General features: G+C 44.0%; 1 protein-coding gene across 13 annotated transcripts in view; it reads left to right on the top strand.

Moving 5' to 3' along the window:
• ADAM22 (ADAM metallopeptidase domain 22) overlaps nt 1-15,251 on the top strand; it is a 122,579-nt gene continuing 107,328 nt past the window's right edge. For 4 of the 13 annotated variants that reach the window (XM_079948280.1, XM_079948285.1, XM_079948275.1 and 1 more), the window contains exons 1-2: nt 3-391; nt 885-1,051. In XM_079948280.1, coding sequence (XP_079804406.1) covers nt 313-391; nt 885-1,051 — 246 coding nt within the window. In that variant the 5' untranslated portion in view covers nt 3-312. Of the gene's footprint in view, nt 392-884; nt 1,052-15,251 lie in introns of all 13 variants that reach the window. The other 9 variants (XM_079948273.1, XM_079948279.1, XM_079948281.1 and 6 more) reach the window with 5 other exon arrangements.

The raw sequence follows: 15,251 nt of genomic DNA on the forward strand, positions 1-15,251 counted from the left end.
GGAGCGAGGGGCGGAGCTGGGAAGCCTCTGAGCTACAGCAAGCCGCCCAATGCAGTAGAAGCTCGCCGAGCGAACGGAAGCCCGTCCAGCACAATGCAGCACTGAGGCGGCGGAGGCGGCATTGGCGAGGAGGAGGACGCGCGCCTCTCTCGCTCGCCAGGAGAAGGAGACGCCGGGAGCGGGGGGCGCCTTTCCTCTCCCCCTCCATGCCAGCCGCCGTGTGACCCGCGCTTATTGCGGGCAGGAGGGGGGAGGAGGAGGAGGAGGAGGAAGGACGCGCCTCCCTCCTTCCCAGCCGACCGAGACCCAGCCATGCAGCCAGCGACTTCTCTGCTCTCCTTGACGCTTTGTGCCTTCGGGATGCTCTCCGGAGCCGGCTCCAGCCGCGCAGGTAAAAATAAAGGGAGAGTGGGTGGGCGTCGCCGCCTCACCTTTGCATCGCGGCACACGGACGCTCGGCAGGGATCGCCTTGCGGAGATCTCTGGGGGGGGGGGGGGCAGAGGGAGCCTCGGCCGGTGCAGCCGAGCAGCATCCCCAGCGCTTTCCAGGGAGGCAAAGCAAGAGCGCCGCTGCATTCCGCGCGCTTGCGTGTGTGTGTGTTTGTGTTTAGGAAGGAGCAGGTAGCAGAGAAAGATCCAGCGAGGCGAGGCGCGAAAAGGGTCTCCCGCTAAGATGGAGCTGGGTGGGCTGGCTTCTGGCTTCCCCAGCCCTGCAATCTGGAGCGCGTGTGCCGCCTTGCTCCTGGCCGCTGGCCGCCTCCCTTGCCGTCGCGCCCCGGAGGGTCATCTTTTGTAAATAAAAGCGATCCCGATCTGCTTGATCGTGACTGTGTCTCTTTTTCCTCACACCTCCCCACCCTCCTCTCTCTCTCTCTTTCCCCGAGGAGACGCCTTGTTGACAGAGATGGAGCGAAGGGACGGGGATCGCTTTATGGAGAGGCAAAATATCGTCCCTTTCCGGCTGATCTATAGCACGGACGGTGGCAACGAAACTCAACACGACGTGCTGAACACCCGCATCGGCGGCGGCGGCAGCTTCGGTGGGAAGCAGGTGAGCAGCAGCAGCAGCAGCAGGCGGCCGGGGGGGGGGGAAGGCAGTTTTGGCTTCCGGTGATAGTCAGAGAGAAAAGGAGAGGGCAGCCTACTCTTTGGGGTTTTCTGTTGCCCAGGAGACGTGCGCTTGGGGAAAAGGGAAAGAGGCGGAGGCGGTGGCTCCTTCCAAAACGCTAGTCCAGGTCTGATGCGCCATGCATAGAAATGACAGTCGGAGGGGAGGGAATTTTGCAATCTAGGCACCGTGGAGGTACCCAGAATGAAGTAATTGCCTTGGGAAAGGAATGGCTATTATGAAAGAACAAATACTGCAATTTGTCTTTTCTTTTTGGAAGTCAGATGACCCTCTTTTCTGTCCTTTGTAGAAAATGTACGCATCAGCGTAGAAATCTTGGTTTCAGCAAGATGGGTTCTGTTTTTGGCAGTATCATGGCTCTAAAAGCAATTGTTAGCAGACCACAGGGCGCTTGCTGAAAGCTTCCCCAAGTGGATCTGATCAATAATAGGCAGTGTAGATATGCATTTCCTAACTTCCTGGCACAATGTTGTTGTTTTTTGAATGGTTTTTAAGATTCATCTGCCATGTACAGTATATAGTTTTAGGATTACAGGAGCATTTAAGGTTGTATTTTGAATAGAAGGTTATTTCCTTCCCTCATCTGGAATGTATTTGATAGCTTGAAAAAGTGTGTATGTCTCTGAAGGAAATTTGTCCTCTGAATCATATTTGTAACTAGTTTATTTAACTAATTTATTTACGCTGCCACCCTGTACAGACTTACTCGGGAATACAGTATGACCTATTGCATTCATTGAAACTTCTGAGTAGATATGCACAAGATTGTGCTGGTAGCCAGTTAGTTGCAATCCTAAGCACACTTAGAAGGGAGTAAGCCCCATGGAAGGCAGAGGGAATGTCTTTCTAAACATGCATTGGATTGCACTGAAAATTAACTGATTCAAGTCATTTTTTTATTTTAAAACCTTCTAAATGAGTCTAGAGTTTTAAGAGACTTGATTTGTGTACAGTGGTACCTCGGGTTACATACGCTTCAGGTTACAGACTCCTCTAACCCATAAATATTACCTCGGGTTAAGAACTTTGCTTCAGGGTGAGAACAAAAATCATGCCCCGGCAGCAGCAGGAGGCCCCATTAGCTAAAGTGGTGCTTCAGGCTAAGAACAGTTTCAGGTTAAGATCAGACCTCCAGAACGAATTAAGCACTTAATCCGAGGTACCACTGTATATTCATTTGTTCCATTCTTCTGTTTAGGGTGTGTGAGTCATTGCTTTCAGATTTTTCCATTTATCCAAAGTAGTAAGAATATAATGTCAATTACTTTTAAAGTTAGGAAAAGTAGAAAAACCATTGAGCAACAACCATAGCTAGCAACTTGCAATCCTCTTATCAATAGACTCTGTTTTACATGAATAACTCACTCTAGTTTGTTTCAGTGTTCTGTGTGACTTGTATGATTGCAGAGCTTTTGCAAAGCAACATGCTTACTGAAACAGGAGTTGGAAAATAATTGGGTTTTGACAAAGAAAACAAAAGTTTTTAAATGAGATTTTAACTGCTTGAGCTTCATTTAATTACACTGATGGGAATTCTGTAAGCAAAAGCTTTAACCTCAAGTTGCAGTGTTGCCTGTGGACAATGGGCAATGCATGAATAGATAGAGCTTCCCCTTGAAGTTTTCACTCTAGCAGCTCCCACTACCAAAGAGGCAAGCCTTTGTTTCATTTAAATGACCTTGGCTTTTCAGGTATGAGAGCTGTGTTGAAGAAAATAAATACTTACTGTATTATCTTGAGTTCATTTTACAAAGTATAGAAATTAATGGTAGTTTGTATTGGATGGTTTGGGGTTCTCTCCATTGGTACTCTCCAGATGTTGCTGCACTACATTTCACATCATCCCTTACCCTTGGCCATGGTGGCTGGGGCTCATGAGAGTTGGAAGCCAACATCTGGAGTCTGCCATGTTGACTATCCTTGTTCAGGGATATATGGTTTCTCAGCTGATCGGTCAAATAGCTCTACATAATTTGCACATTAGTCATCATAGTTTACTGTTGACCTGTTGGTGCTCTTGGTGCTGTGCATAGTTTGTGGGTTTAACAAGGTGTCCATGCTAGTGATGTGAAAAACAAACCATTATCAAAAGCCGCTGAGCAAATCTCTCCTTTTCAAGGTTATCTGAAGACCCTAAAGGTTGAAACACCAATACAGTCACAAACGCAGCTCAGTTGCCTTACAAAACACTGTTAAATATTGTTTTCCTTCTTCTTTGCTCAGACTGCAGCTTTCCAGAAACTCTAGCTTCTAATTGGCACCTGCCTGTTGAGATATATTGTGCACTAAGTTATGTGTTCCTAAAAGCATTTCATGGTGTTTTGCAAAGTCATGCATCTCTGTAATGTCTTCGCATCATGAATGATGTGACAGATGAAATATGTATTGTCTTAATCCAAGTTTCTGCTTTGCTGCATTTTTTTAAGAACTCTTAAAGAAAGTCACACTTTTGCTGTACTTGCTCATACAAAACTAACTATACAAATAAGCCTATATTGTCAGTAGAAAACATTTTTAGTCCATCCTTTTTATTTTATTTTTAAAACATGAATGAGAGAGAATTGGTGATAGTAAAAATATGAAGGGTAAAACGTGTTTTATTTTGCTTATATTGTATTTTAATTTAGGTTGTAGATTCAGGTAGGTAGCTGTGTTGGTCTGATGCAGTCAAGATATATATATAAATAAAAAAAATTGTCCAGTAGCATCTTAGAGACCAACTAAGTTTGTTCTGGGTATAAGCTTTCGTGTGCATGCGCACTTCTTCTTAATTTAGGTTGTGTTCAGGATAGAATGAACTGCCCCATTTTGAAAATCATTTATTTACAGAGCAGGCATGGGTACTGTCATTTTTACAGTTAAAATATTTTTTGTAATGAAATAGACTCAAACTAAGACCGTCATCCCAAATCATGGGCCAGGTAGCTCAAATGTGCTGTGAATTGCCTAAAAAAGGGAAGCGGTCTAAACCACTGAGCCTCTTGGGCTTGCGGATCAGAAGGTCAGTGGTTCGAATCTGCTCAGTGGGGTGAACTGCCGTTGCTCTGTCCCAGCTTCTGCCAACCTAGCAGTTCGAAAGCATACGAGTGCAAGTAAATAAATAGGTACTGCTGCTGCAGAAACTTAAATGGACTTTCCATGCGCTTTGGCACTTGACACGGTGTTCGGTTATGCCAGAAGCAGTTTAGTCAGAAGCAGTTTAGTCATGCTGGCCACATGACCCGAAAAGCTGTCTGTGGACAAACGCCGGCTCCTTCGGCCTGAAGCGAGATGAGTACCTCACCCCATAGTCACCTTTGACTGGACTTAACCGTCCAGGCTTCCTTTGCCTTTTTACTTACCTGCATTGCCTAATGATGTGTACTTGGAGAGACGGTTTGGTTTGGCTTTTCCTGCACAGATGCAAGGTTGTTAAGCAAGTTTTATTACTTTAGGTCTAACAAGTGTCCAGAACTATGAGAGCTGGTAGTTACTCAGCAAGATGTTGTTTTCATGTGAGATTGAAAGTAAATGCCCATTCTGTTTTTAGGCAGAGTTGTAAATATTCATAATATGAGAACTGATGATGATTTAAAACTCAGGTATTTCCGTGGTATAAAATAGGAGCAGAAGATGTCACATACGAGCTCAGTGGATGTTCCCAGTGAAATGCAACATAGTGCCTTCTGGATCCTAGCACCTGTGATGACCTTCTTGTCCATAATTCCTTACTGTGCAATTCACTGATAATACCCCAGAAGCCAGGGCTGATGGGAGTTGAAGTCCAACAGCATCTGGTGGATCACAGGTCTCCCCACCTGGTGTAGAAGGTATGTTACATCTTAGCCGTTGTGTCTGATAGTCAAGCAAATAAGGAGGGTGGTAGGGGCATCATCTTTGTTGCAGTGATAATGGCAGGTGGAAGGGTGGGGTCTTCACCTTCTAAGTGCTGTCACCATTTCAGTTTTTGCTTGGAAGCACCAAAGTGCTGGCCCAGGTGCTGAATTTGCCAGTCACAAGAGTACGGCAATATAGACCCCTGACCAAGATGAGCAATGCCTGTGGGTACGTGGGCCTTAGTTGTATTCTGTGTTTACTGAGATTGCATAGGTTTATGTTTCCTTTTTTGTTTGTTTCAATAATAATGAAAAAGCTACCTCCTGTACTAAGGAGTGGCCTACACGAGCTGGAATTCCAATGTAATGCCCTTCAGGTGTTCCACTGCAACTCCCATGAGCCCAGACAGCATGGCTCATGGTCAGGGATGATGGGAATTGTAGTCTAACAATAGCTGAAGGGCACCACATTGTCTTCTTCTGTCTTAGTGCATCAGTATATTGTAGTGTTCTTCTTTTGCGCAGATATATGTTCTCTACCTCCCCATGCTACAAATCTAAAATCTAAGTAGGGTAATGGGCATTATTCAACAGAAAGACTTATGTTGTATGTGTAGAGGTGATGGACATATACCACTGAGTCATATATAATTGCTACATTCAATCAATATCGTATGCAGATTAGGTCTGCAACCCTAATTTCCATTTTAATGAAGCTTGCTGTAGCTTAGTCACCAACATTCAGCCTTGCCTACCTCACAAGGTTGTAAGAATAAAGTGTGTATTTTGTTGCCATGAGCTCATTAAAGCAAAGGCAGCATATAAATCAAATCTCAGTAATATGAATAATGATGATAATAAGAAGTTTCATTTCACCTGTAGTTACTTCAGCTTTGGGGACTGTACTGGGTTTATTAGGTCAGACTCCATAAGTGAAGGGAATTGAATCAGCCCCTCAAATAACAAAATTAATACGAGGAGGGGTCCCACAATGGAATTATGTGTACAGGAATATATTGAAACTCATGATTGTTAGAAACTTAGAAAAACCAGATAGGAAACTGGATGCCCTAGTAATGTCCACCTAACTCCATTCACCTAGCATTTGTTCTTTAGGTGATGTTTATGACCTGGTTTTATGGCGCCATTAAAAAAAGTGAGATGAGATACTTGTTTGGAATTTCTTGCAAAGGCTTGAAAGGCATGTAGATAGGCCTGCCATCTCCCGGTTCTAATCAATATTCCATTCAAAAAGCTTTAATGTTTTATGCACTCATTGCTGGAAAGTTTTATCTGTGGACCTGTACCATTAGTAATAGCCAGTTCATTTCACTGGCCAGGAGTGCTGCTTTATTCCAGCTTGATGCAGTGAATTGCAGGGGGAAATGTTGTTCTCTGGTTTATTGTTCAAATTTTGCTCGGTCCACTGTTGCTTTCCGGGAGTAAACTCAAATCAAGGACTAATGTTTCATTCCAGGGAGAGTACAGTGGTACCTTGGGTTACATACGCTTCAGGTTACATATGCTTCAGGTTACAGACTCCGCTAACCCAGAAATATTACCTCGGGTTTAGAACTTTGCTTCAGGATGAGAACAGAAATCGTGCTCTGGTGGCGCGGCAGCAGCGGGAGGCCCCTTTAGCGAAAGTGGTGCTTCAGGTTAAGAACAGTTTCAGGTTAAGAACAGACCTCCAGAACGAATTAAGTACAGTGGTGCCTCGCAAAACGAATTTAATCTGTTCCGTGAGGCTCTTCGTATAGCGGTTTTTTCGTCTTGCGAAGCAAGCCCATTGACAGCTTAGCGGATTAGCGCTATTAGCGGTTTAGCGGCTTAGGAAAAGGGGCAAAAAGGGGGGGGGAACCCACAGGAACTCGCAAGACATTTTGTCTTGCGAAGCAAGCCCATAGGGAAATTTGTTTTGTGAAGCGCCTCCAAAACGGAAAACCCTTTCGTCTAGCGGGTTTTCCGTCTTGCGAGGCGTTCGTCTTGCGGGGCACCACTGTACATAACTAGAGGTACCACTGTATTCATCGCCTGTATTTGGGTTGAAATGCAAGCTACATGTTCTTCAGGTTGGGACAAGAGTGAGGACTCTCCTCTTTGTGCCAGGATCCTGATTGGGTGGGTGGGGTCAAGACCCTGGGAAGGGTGTCTGCTGGTTTGCTGTGACATACAGTGTGATTATTAAGGACTGTAGGGCTGATGGTAGAACTGGCAGACAGGGATTGGGTTGAGTGAGGCAACACTTGGTGAGTGAGTTGTCGCCTTTTTTTGGCCAGTTCACTGGGTGGATAGGCTACAGCCAGGTAACCTGTGAGTTTGCCGTCTTGTTCTGATGATTGATTAATTGTATCATTTTTTGTATTAATATGCTGTCCGTCGTTTTGGGCCTGTAAATAAACCTGAATGTAATGTATCATGTAGTCCAGCCTTAGCCAACCTGGTGACTTCGAGATGTTTTGGACTACAGTATTAATTTCAATTGCTGAATGGGGCTGATGGGAGTTGTAGTCCAAGCTGTCTGGCGGACACCAGCTTGGTGAAGCCTGATGTAGTCATTGCATTCTGATTTGAGATTTCCAATTTATATGACTGGCTTTTAGTTAGTTAGTTAGTTAGTTAGTTAGTTAGTTTATCAGTGTTCACTGAGTTTACTAGAAGCTGAGCAATTAGTCTGGCTGTTTTTTCTCGCAATTTTTTCCCCGTAAAGCATTTCAAATATTCCTTTATTGATATTAATTTCCCTTTATCCAAAAGAGTCTACTCCCTGACATCTGAAGTAAGATCAGAGTTTATTCTGGCTGCAGAGCTGGGGATGAAAGCGCTTCCTGCACAGGAGACATAGCCAGAGAGGGTCTGATTTCTCAGATCTCTTTCACCCTGTCAGCATTCTGGGAAGTAACTGATGGCTTGGAGAGAAAAACTGACCAAGTTGGCAATAAATCTTTCATGAAACTTAGGGCAAAACAAAAGAACAGTTTGGACGAGAGCGACGATAGTCAAGAGACATCATATATAATATCCCTTGTTTAGTCTACTGCCAGGTCTTTCCTGCTTTCCTGAAATAAGACAACTTAAAACAACACCCAGCACTTTCCTCAGTAAACAGTTTACAGCCTGTGAGCTGGAGAATGTCTTGATGCTACCCATTGTGGCTCAGAGACTTGTGTTTGGACTGGAATTATATTCAAATCCCCGCTGAACCAAGGGTTCCCAGATCAGAGGTGGGGAACTGTTTTCCAGACAAGCTTCCAAGGGGTGTATGGCAGTGGTGAGTGATACAATTTTAGTTCTGTATGGAAGGCTGGCCAGTGTGGTGTAGTGGTTAAGAGCGGTAGTCTCGTAATCTGGGGAATCGGGTTCGCATCTCCGCTCCTCCACATGTAGCTGCTGGGTGACCTTGGGCCAGTCACACTTCTTTGAAGTCTCTCAGCCCCACTTACCTCACAGAGTGTTTGTTGTGGGGGAGGAAGGGAAAGGAGAATGTTAGCCGCTTTGAGACTCCTTAAAGGGAGTGAAAGGCGGGATATCAAATCCAAACTCTTCTTCTTCTTCTACTACACCCCACCCCACCCACTCCCTATCCTCCATACAGGCAAGCAACAGCCAGTATCAGAGTTGAAGGACATATTCCAGCCAGGCAAAAATGTTCTGGGTGCGAATCATGACCAGTGATTATTTAAATAATAAATAAAAGAGGAATAATTTAACAGGAATATTTCAACATATCAACAAAAAATGACGGACATTTATACATTGGACAGACCCCAGGAATTTTGCATCCAGGGTGAAAAAGGGTTGGTTAGAATGGTTGGGGTTGAGGAACCCTTTCAGTGGGTTGGTGTAACTGGGTGGATGTGCAAAACATTAAGAAACCGTATTCTGTTTGACAAATAGAGGTTAGCCATGGCTTTATACCCAGGAAGGAGAGAAAAATGATTCATTGTGCATAAAGTGTCCTGAGAACAAAAGAAAAGCATGACTGTGACAGATCAGAGGCCCATCTAGAAAAGTATTCCGTTCACCTAGTGGGCCACTCAGGTGCCTATAGGAAGCTCACAGGTTCTCAAAGACAAACATGACATGGCAATACTGTTCCAGAATTGCACCACTTCAGACCGGAGGCCATTAAGGCATGATCTAAAATGGTTTAATTGCACCCCGATGGAGGAAAATATTCATATAGTGAGAAAACTAGTATGCCCAGAAAAAGCCTATACAAGAACTCTTCTGGGAACAAATTGTTTTTATACCCTGGAGCAGAGGTGGGGCAAGTCAGTCTTGGATTCCCTGCATGCGACCCGAAAAGTAAATTGCAGAAATAGTTGTGCCATCTGATGAACTGTTTCTTTAGAGAGCCCCAAACATGCATACCTCTCCTGGTATGTCCCACAGAGGAACTTACGGTCTTCAAATAAAAACATCTTGAAGGTCCCAGGCCACAGAGAGGTTAGGCTGGCCTCAACTAGAGCCAGGGCTTTTTCGGCTGCGGCTCCAACCTGGTGGAACGCTCTGTCACAAGAGACAAGGGCCCTGCAGGACTTGACATCTTTCCGCAGGGCCTGCAAGACAGAGCTGTTCCACCAGGCCTTTGGCCAGGGCACAGCCTGACTCCCTCCTTTGGCAATCTTTACAAAACTTTATTTATGGTTGCCATCAATTTTGATTTTAATTAATTTTTATAATGTTTTTATAATGTTGCACTGTTTTAGTGTTGTTAGCCTGGGGAGGGCGGGATATAAATAAAATTTATTATTATTATTATTTAAGAGAACCTAGGAATGAATGAATGAAGAATGTGCGATCCAAGACCTACCATATGGGTAAGGAAACTATTTGTTCAGTCTGTGGAGAGTGAATATTAAAGTGATGTTCAGAAATGCCTAAGAGTTACAGAATCAGCAAGAGTTCCCTGGCTTGATTAAGGATAAACAAATGCTGGATTGGGGCTGCCCGCAGTGTCTTTAGAGAGTGAGAGTTTCTGCAGCTGATGTGTTCATTGCCACTGGGAAATTGCAATAACGTTGTCACAGGACACTCTTAAATTTGATTCATGATGTTTACTGAAGGATGCTCAATTAGATTCACTGTCTCTATCATTCATAGTTGGTTGAGTGTAGTTGAGAGCTTACAATCTTACCAGTGAGATCCATTCCAAGTGTAACATTCTTTTGCCTAAAGTGATTTAAGATGGCACTTCCGGGTTGGTGCCATCGCCGAATGGCGGACTCCCTCCGAGCTCCGGAGGGAGCCAGCTCGGCAGGGGCTGGGTCCTACCGCGCCGGCGACGCAGGGACCCTCAAAAACCATGGGCGCTGAAACCCATGGGCATGGTGACTCGGCGGGCACCGTTTGCGCCCCCCGACCCGTGAAGGAGCCTTTTTAAAGGCTGCGGAGCGGGTGCCGGGGGGGTGTGGTGCTATGAGTCCTCCGCTTCACCTGCCGAGCGAAGCCGCATGCCATTCGGCGGAGAGCGCTGACTTCTTCCATTGAAAATTTGGATTAAAAAGAACAACCCGTGAGTAATTGGAAACTGGACTTAAAAAGGGGGGGGGAATTAAATTCGGAGCGAGCGGGGGAGGTGCAAAAAGGAAGTCAGTCTCCCCCCGGTTGTAGAGGATTTAAAGCAATGGATTTGACAACTAAGATCGAGTGCTACCTTATTTTGATAAAGTTATTAATTTCACGATGGAAAACTATAAGATTGGGCTGGAGGAGAAAAGTAAAATGTGAGCTAAAAGGCAACCCCCCGTGAACCGGGAGCGATCCACGAGAGTGCCGGGAGAGGAGCAACAGAGGCTTTGACAGCTGTCAAAGGAGCTGTCAAAGTTGAAGAATAAAAAGAGAACTTTGTTACGAGGACTTTGCCGGTTATATTTGTTACAAATTGGATATTAACTGTTTAAAATAAGGAATAACAAGTTACTTTGACTGTTGGGTGTGATCTGGAAGGAAACTGAGTTACTATAATCCCTCTAGAGGGGATGTGGGACACTACAAGTATTGCTGGTATGGAATTTGAATAGGACTTTTTATCTCCTGGGAAACTGCAGAAATGGAATACTATTTTGTCTACAGAGGTCTCTACACTAAAGGAGACAATGGATTTATCTATTGAAGAATGGAAGGGACTTGACGTAAAGTTTTGTTCCTGAATAACAAAGCCTCTGTAGAGGATTTAGAAGCTTTTGGAATTAGAACATTTTTGCAGGGGAGCAGGAAATGAAACTAGAGAAAGTGAGGAGAGAGAATAACAAGAACAACATGAATAACAAGAATTGGATAAAGTTGGAAGTGGGAACATTTGGGACATCCAGATTTGAAAGGTCTAAAGAAACAAAATTGGCGTTTTTGCTCTTGAATACAGAGATTTGGATGGAAAAAATGGGCCTTTTTGAGATAGAGTTCTTCCAAGATTGGACGTCCTAAATTAAAGATGACCAAAAAGGCGGCAAAGACTTTTAAAAAGACGGCAAAGTGGACTTGTGAAGGATTTCGGCCTAGATGTGGGATCTCCAGGATGACAGCAGGGATGGACACTGGGGAACGCAACCGGGAAAGGGGGGGGGGGGATTTTGGAATCCAAAGGGTGTTAAACTATACTTTATTTTTTTTCCTATTTTTTTATTTTAATCTGTTCTGCATATTAAAGAGGGGAACTCGTGGAAGGGAGCGGGGTCGATTTTAGGGGATGGAAAAACATTTTTAACATTGGGTTAATCATAATAAGCTTAAAATTTGGGGTAAGAACTTGTTGAATCTATTTGAAGGAATTGGAATACAAAAGGGGGTGGGGCGGGGAAGTCCTGAAAGGATATCAATGAAAATAAGGCTATAAAATGGATGTTTTATTTTCTTTTTTCTTTTTTCTGTTATATTTGAAAATGTTCAATAAATATTATTTTAAAAAAATAAAAAATAAAGTGATTTCAGATGGCAGGACTTTAATGTTGCTTTGAAAAACGGTGGGTGATTCCCAGAAAGGACAATTCACCTGCAGGCATGAGACCTGAGGGTAGAACTACATATGATGTGGGAGCTCCTTGGTTGGAATTTCTGATGTCTTTCTATTTCTGAAAAGCAGTATGCGGGCGTTTGGAAAAGGGCTGCAAAGGAAGGGGATAATTCTTTGGCTCCAATTGTCCCCACTGATGAGAAAAGTCCCTGCAGAAGAAGAAAAACTCACAAGGTTTTCCATCTATAGCTAACAGTAGGGTAATATTTTGTAGGGGAAGGAGACTTGAATTGAGGCTTTGATGAAGAGGTAAACTCCCCAATAATTTTGCTTTTTTAAAAATAAAAAGAAGTACGTCCAATTAGGAACCTTTATTATACCATGCTTGGTTTGACTCTTGCTTGGCAGATTGTGTGCAAGAATCCACATTTTGGTAGGATGTTTTATTTTGGAACTGGGATGTATAGGCTCAGCCATCACAAGATGGTCTTGCACAAATTGCTAGATCATCCACCGTGAGGTTCCTGTGAGGCTAAAATCGGATGACCCTATGTATGCCACCCTGGAGGAATGGTAGGACATGAATGTGATAAATATAAATGGGTCCCCTCTGATTCCTTCAGTGGAAGGAACTTTCCTAGGAACATACAGAGATGGGATTGTTGGCCTATTTCACTCGCTATTCCCTGTGCCAGCCTGGGGAACCTGTGGCCCTCCAGATGTTGTTGGTCTATTGGGCGTGATTTGTGACTGGTGCAGGTCCAATTGTGACTATGTGGAGATTTCTGGATGCCACGTTGGCCACTAGGGAAAACAAAATGTCAGGATCTGAAATATTTTCCTGGATGCTTGAATTAGTTCTATTCTGGGTTGTTTTATTTGATGTTTTAATGTGTTTTAAATGGCTTTGAGATTTGTTCCTTGAGATATAAAGCAGTATAGAAATGGAAATAATAATAATAATAATAATAGTAATAATAATGAATAAATAAATAGTTCATGGGGGGGAATACGGTGCCTAGACATTCCATTGTGGCGACCGCAGCCCATGTTTAAGGTTCCATTTGGCAATTACAATATATATCTGAATTTCTAACACTGTTCCTAACCATTGGGCTTGCTAGCCAGGGCTGCTGAGAGTTGGAGGCCAACAGCATCTGGAAGAAAGCGGCTTCCCCATCCCTGGTCTTCGCCGACTGGCAGTGGCTTTCCAGGGCTTCAGAGCAGGATCTTCTCTGGCCTGGCCTGGGTTTAAAGAACTACAAAAAGCTACAACTTTTTCAGAATCATCAGCATTGGTTTTAAGCTGGACTCCTGGACACCCTTACCTAGGAATAAGCCCATGAAATGGGGTAGGACATGCCGCTTCGTATACACATATGAGATTTTGTTGTTTTCTTTGGATGAAGAAGCACTGAAGATGGAACAGTTTTTGTAACAGTTATGTAGGCATAGCTGTGTTGTGTACTTATTCAGGTGATTTATGACTCTCCCTCCATTAAAAGCAATCCCAGAGGTGGATACAACACGAAGATATATGACATGAAGACGTAGGGTACATAATAAAATCATCTGAAATGTCAAACCACAGCAGCAATACATCAAGGTTGCATCACAGCACTGTGAGATCAGCAGGTCATCTTAATCAAATGAATGAATGAATAAATAAATATGTCTCTACAAGATACCTAAAACCCATCAGGATTGGCATCGTGTGAATATTTGCTTAATTTTTCCAATGTAATATATTCTTCATACAAGAACAATAGCTGTTACGATATGTTGGATAGCTAAAGAGAGATCCTGTGTCCCCAGTGGGATTTCAGGAGCTCAGAGTTCTCTCTGTCCCTGCCTCAAATTTATTTATTTTTGTGTGAGAGGGGGGACAGGCTGTTTCTCTCACACACTTTTGATTTCAATTCCCACCTTTGTAAGTCAGTTGCCCATTCAGGAAACCATTGGGTCGCCCACCTTTTTGGATCTGTGGGCACATTTGCAAACTGGCTCTACGCATGTGGGGCACAACACTTACACACATGCTTCGCAAGCAAGCTCACACAGCTTCTTTCAAGCCTAATTTCAGCCGGGGTGGGTGAGGGAACCTTGTGGGCACCAGGAGAGGCCTCAGTGGCGTGACATGCTTGTAAGTTTTCACATTTACAATTTAAGAATTACGGTAAGTGTTAGCACCAGTAGGCTTGTATGTCGTTTGGCATCCACTTTGTTTATATCAGGGATATGTAAATGAACTGCAGCTTTCCGGCTCATGATAAATTTATCGTGCCACCCTTGATCCCTCCTCCAGATCGCCATGCTGCCTGCGGTGGAATTTTCTAGCATTAGCGAAATGTGCATCTCATTATTGCGGTACGAGTGTTTAGATGTGGGGTTGTGAGCATTGCACTTGCGTTCAGGGAGATTGCCCTTGCAAGGGGGGGGGGGGAAGGATGCAGAAAGATTCCTGTGCGACTCAGCAGGCGGCAAAGGGCAGCACAGTTCCAGAGAGAAGCGACGTCGGGTGATTCAGCTTCAAAAGAAAATACATTTAGAATTAAGGTGCATGGCACCTCCGAGCACCTCCTCAAAGCTAGGCATTTGCCAGTGGAGGGCTAATGGGGCATTTGTGCCCACTTGTGTATCTGTCTTACTTATAACCACTGCAGAAGGTAGCACTGCCTGCCAGCACCCTCACTCTCAGCATGGAGGAGGAGGAGAAAACCAGAATGAGTTAGTTCTAGCACCACCTACTGTTAGGCCTCCTATCTTCTACCCTATCAGTTCCAGTGGTCACCAGCCACCATTGCACTCACAGTCCCATCATGCAAAGCTCCTAGTTTCCCCTCAAGCTTTCTTTAGCCAAGCAGCTTACCGGTAATAGAAAGTGCCTTTTGTTGTTGCCATTGCGAAACAATTGGGAGTCAATGATCCTTGTCAATCTACTGCAAATCACCCAGAGATGTGCCAGTGGATCCTGTCTGCCTTGTGCCCAGTCCTGGTAGGTCACACATTCTTAGTAATTTCAATGGTTTATAAATTGCTGTGCATTTTATTTTATTTTTTTATTTTAGACTGTATGCTCAATTCGGGTTATCTCTTAGAGCTAATATAACTCCTAATTTGTGACCAGAAGTTCTATAAATAGTTCCAAGGTCAGTAAGTGAATCAGTCTTTATAGGAAATGGACATGTTGCTTCTCCACATATATTGGATGTTCCAAGTACCAGATATGACTGATGGAGTATCCATTTCTTTGTTCCATCCAATGACCACTGCAAAATCAGCAGTGCATGGTGCAGTGCTAATATATAATTTATAATGGGTCACAAAGGTAATGACCCCTAAATTACTTCTT

This window comes from Podarcis cretensis, assembly GCF_951804945.1.
Source record: "Podarcis cretensis genome assembly, chromosome: 12".
Taxonomy (NCBI): Eukaryota; Metazoa; Chordata; class Lepidosauria; order Squamata; family Lacertidae; genus Podarcis; species Podarcis cretensis.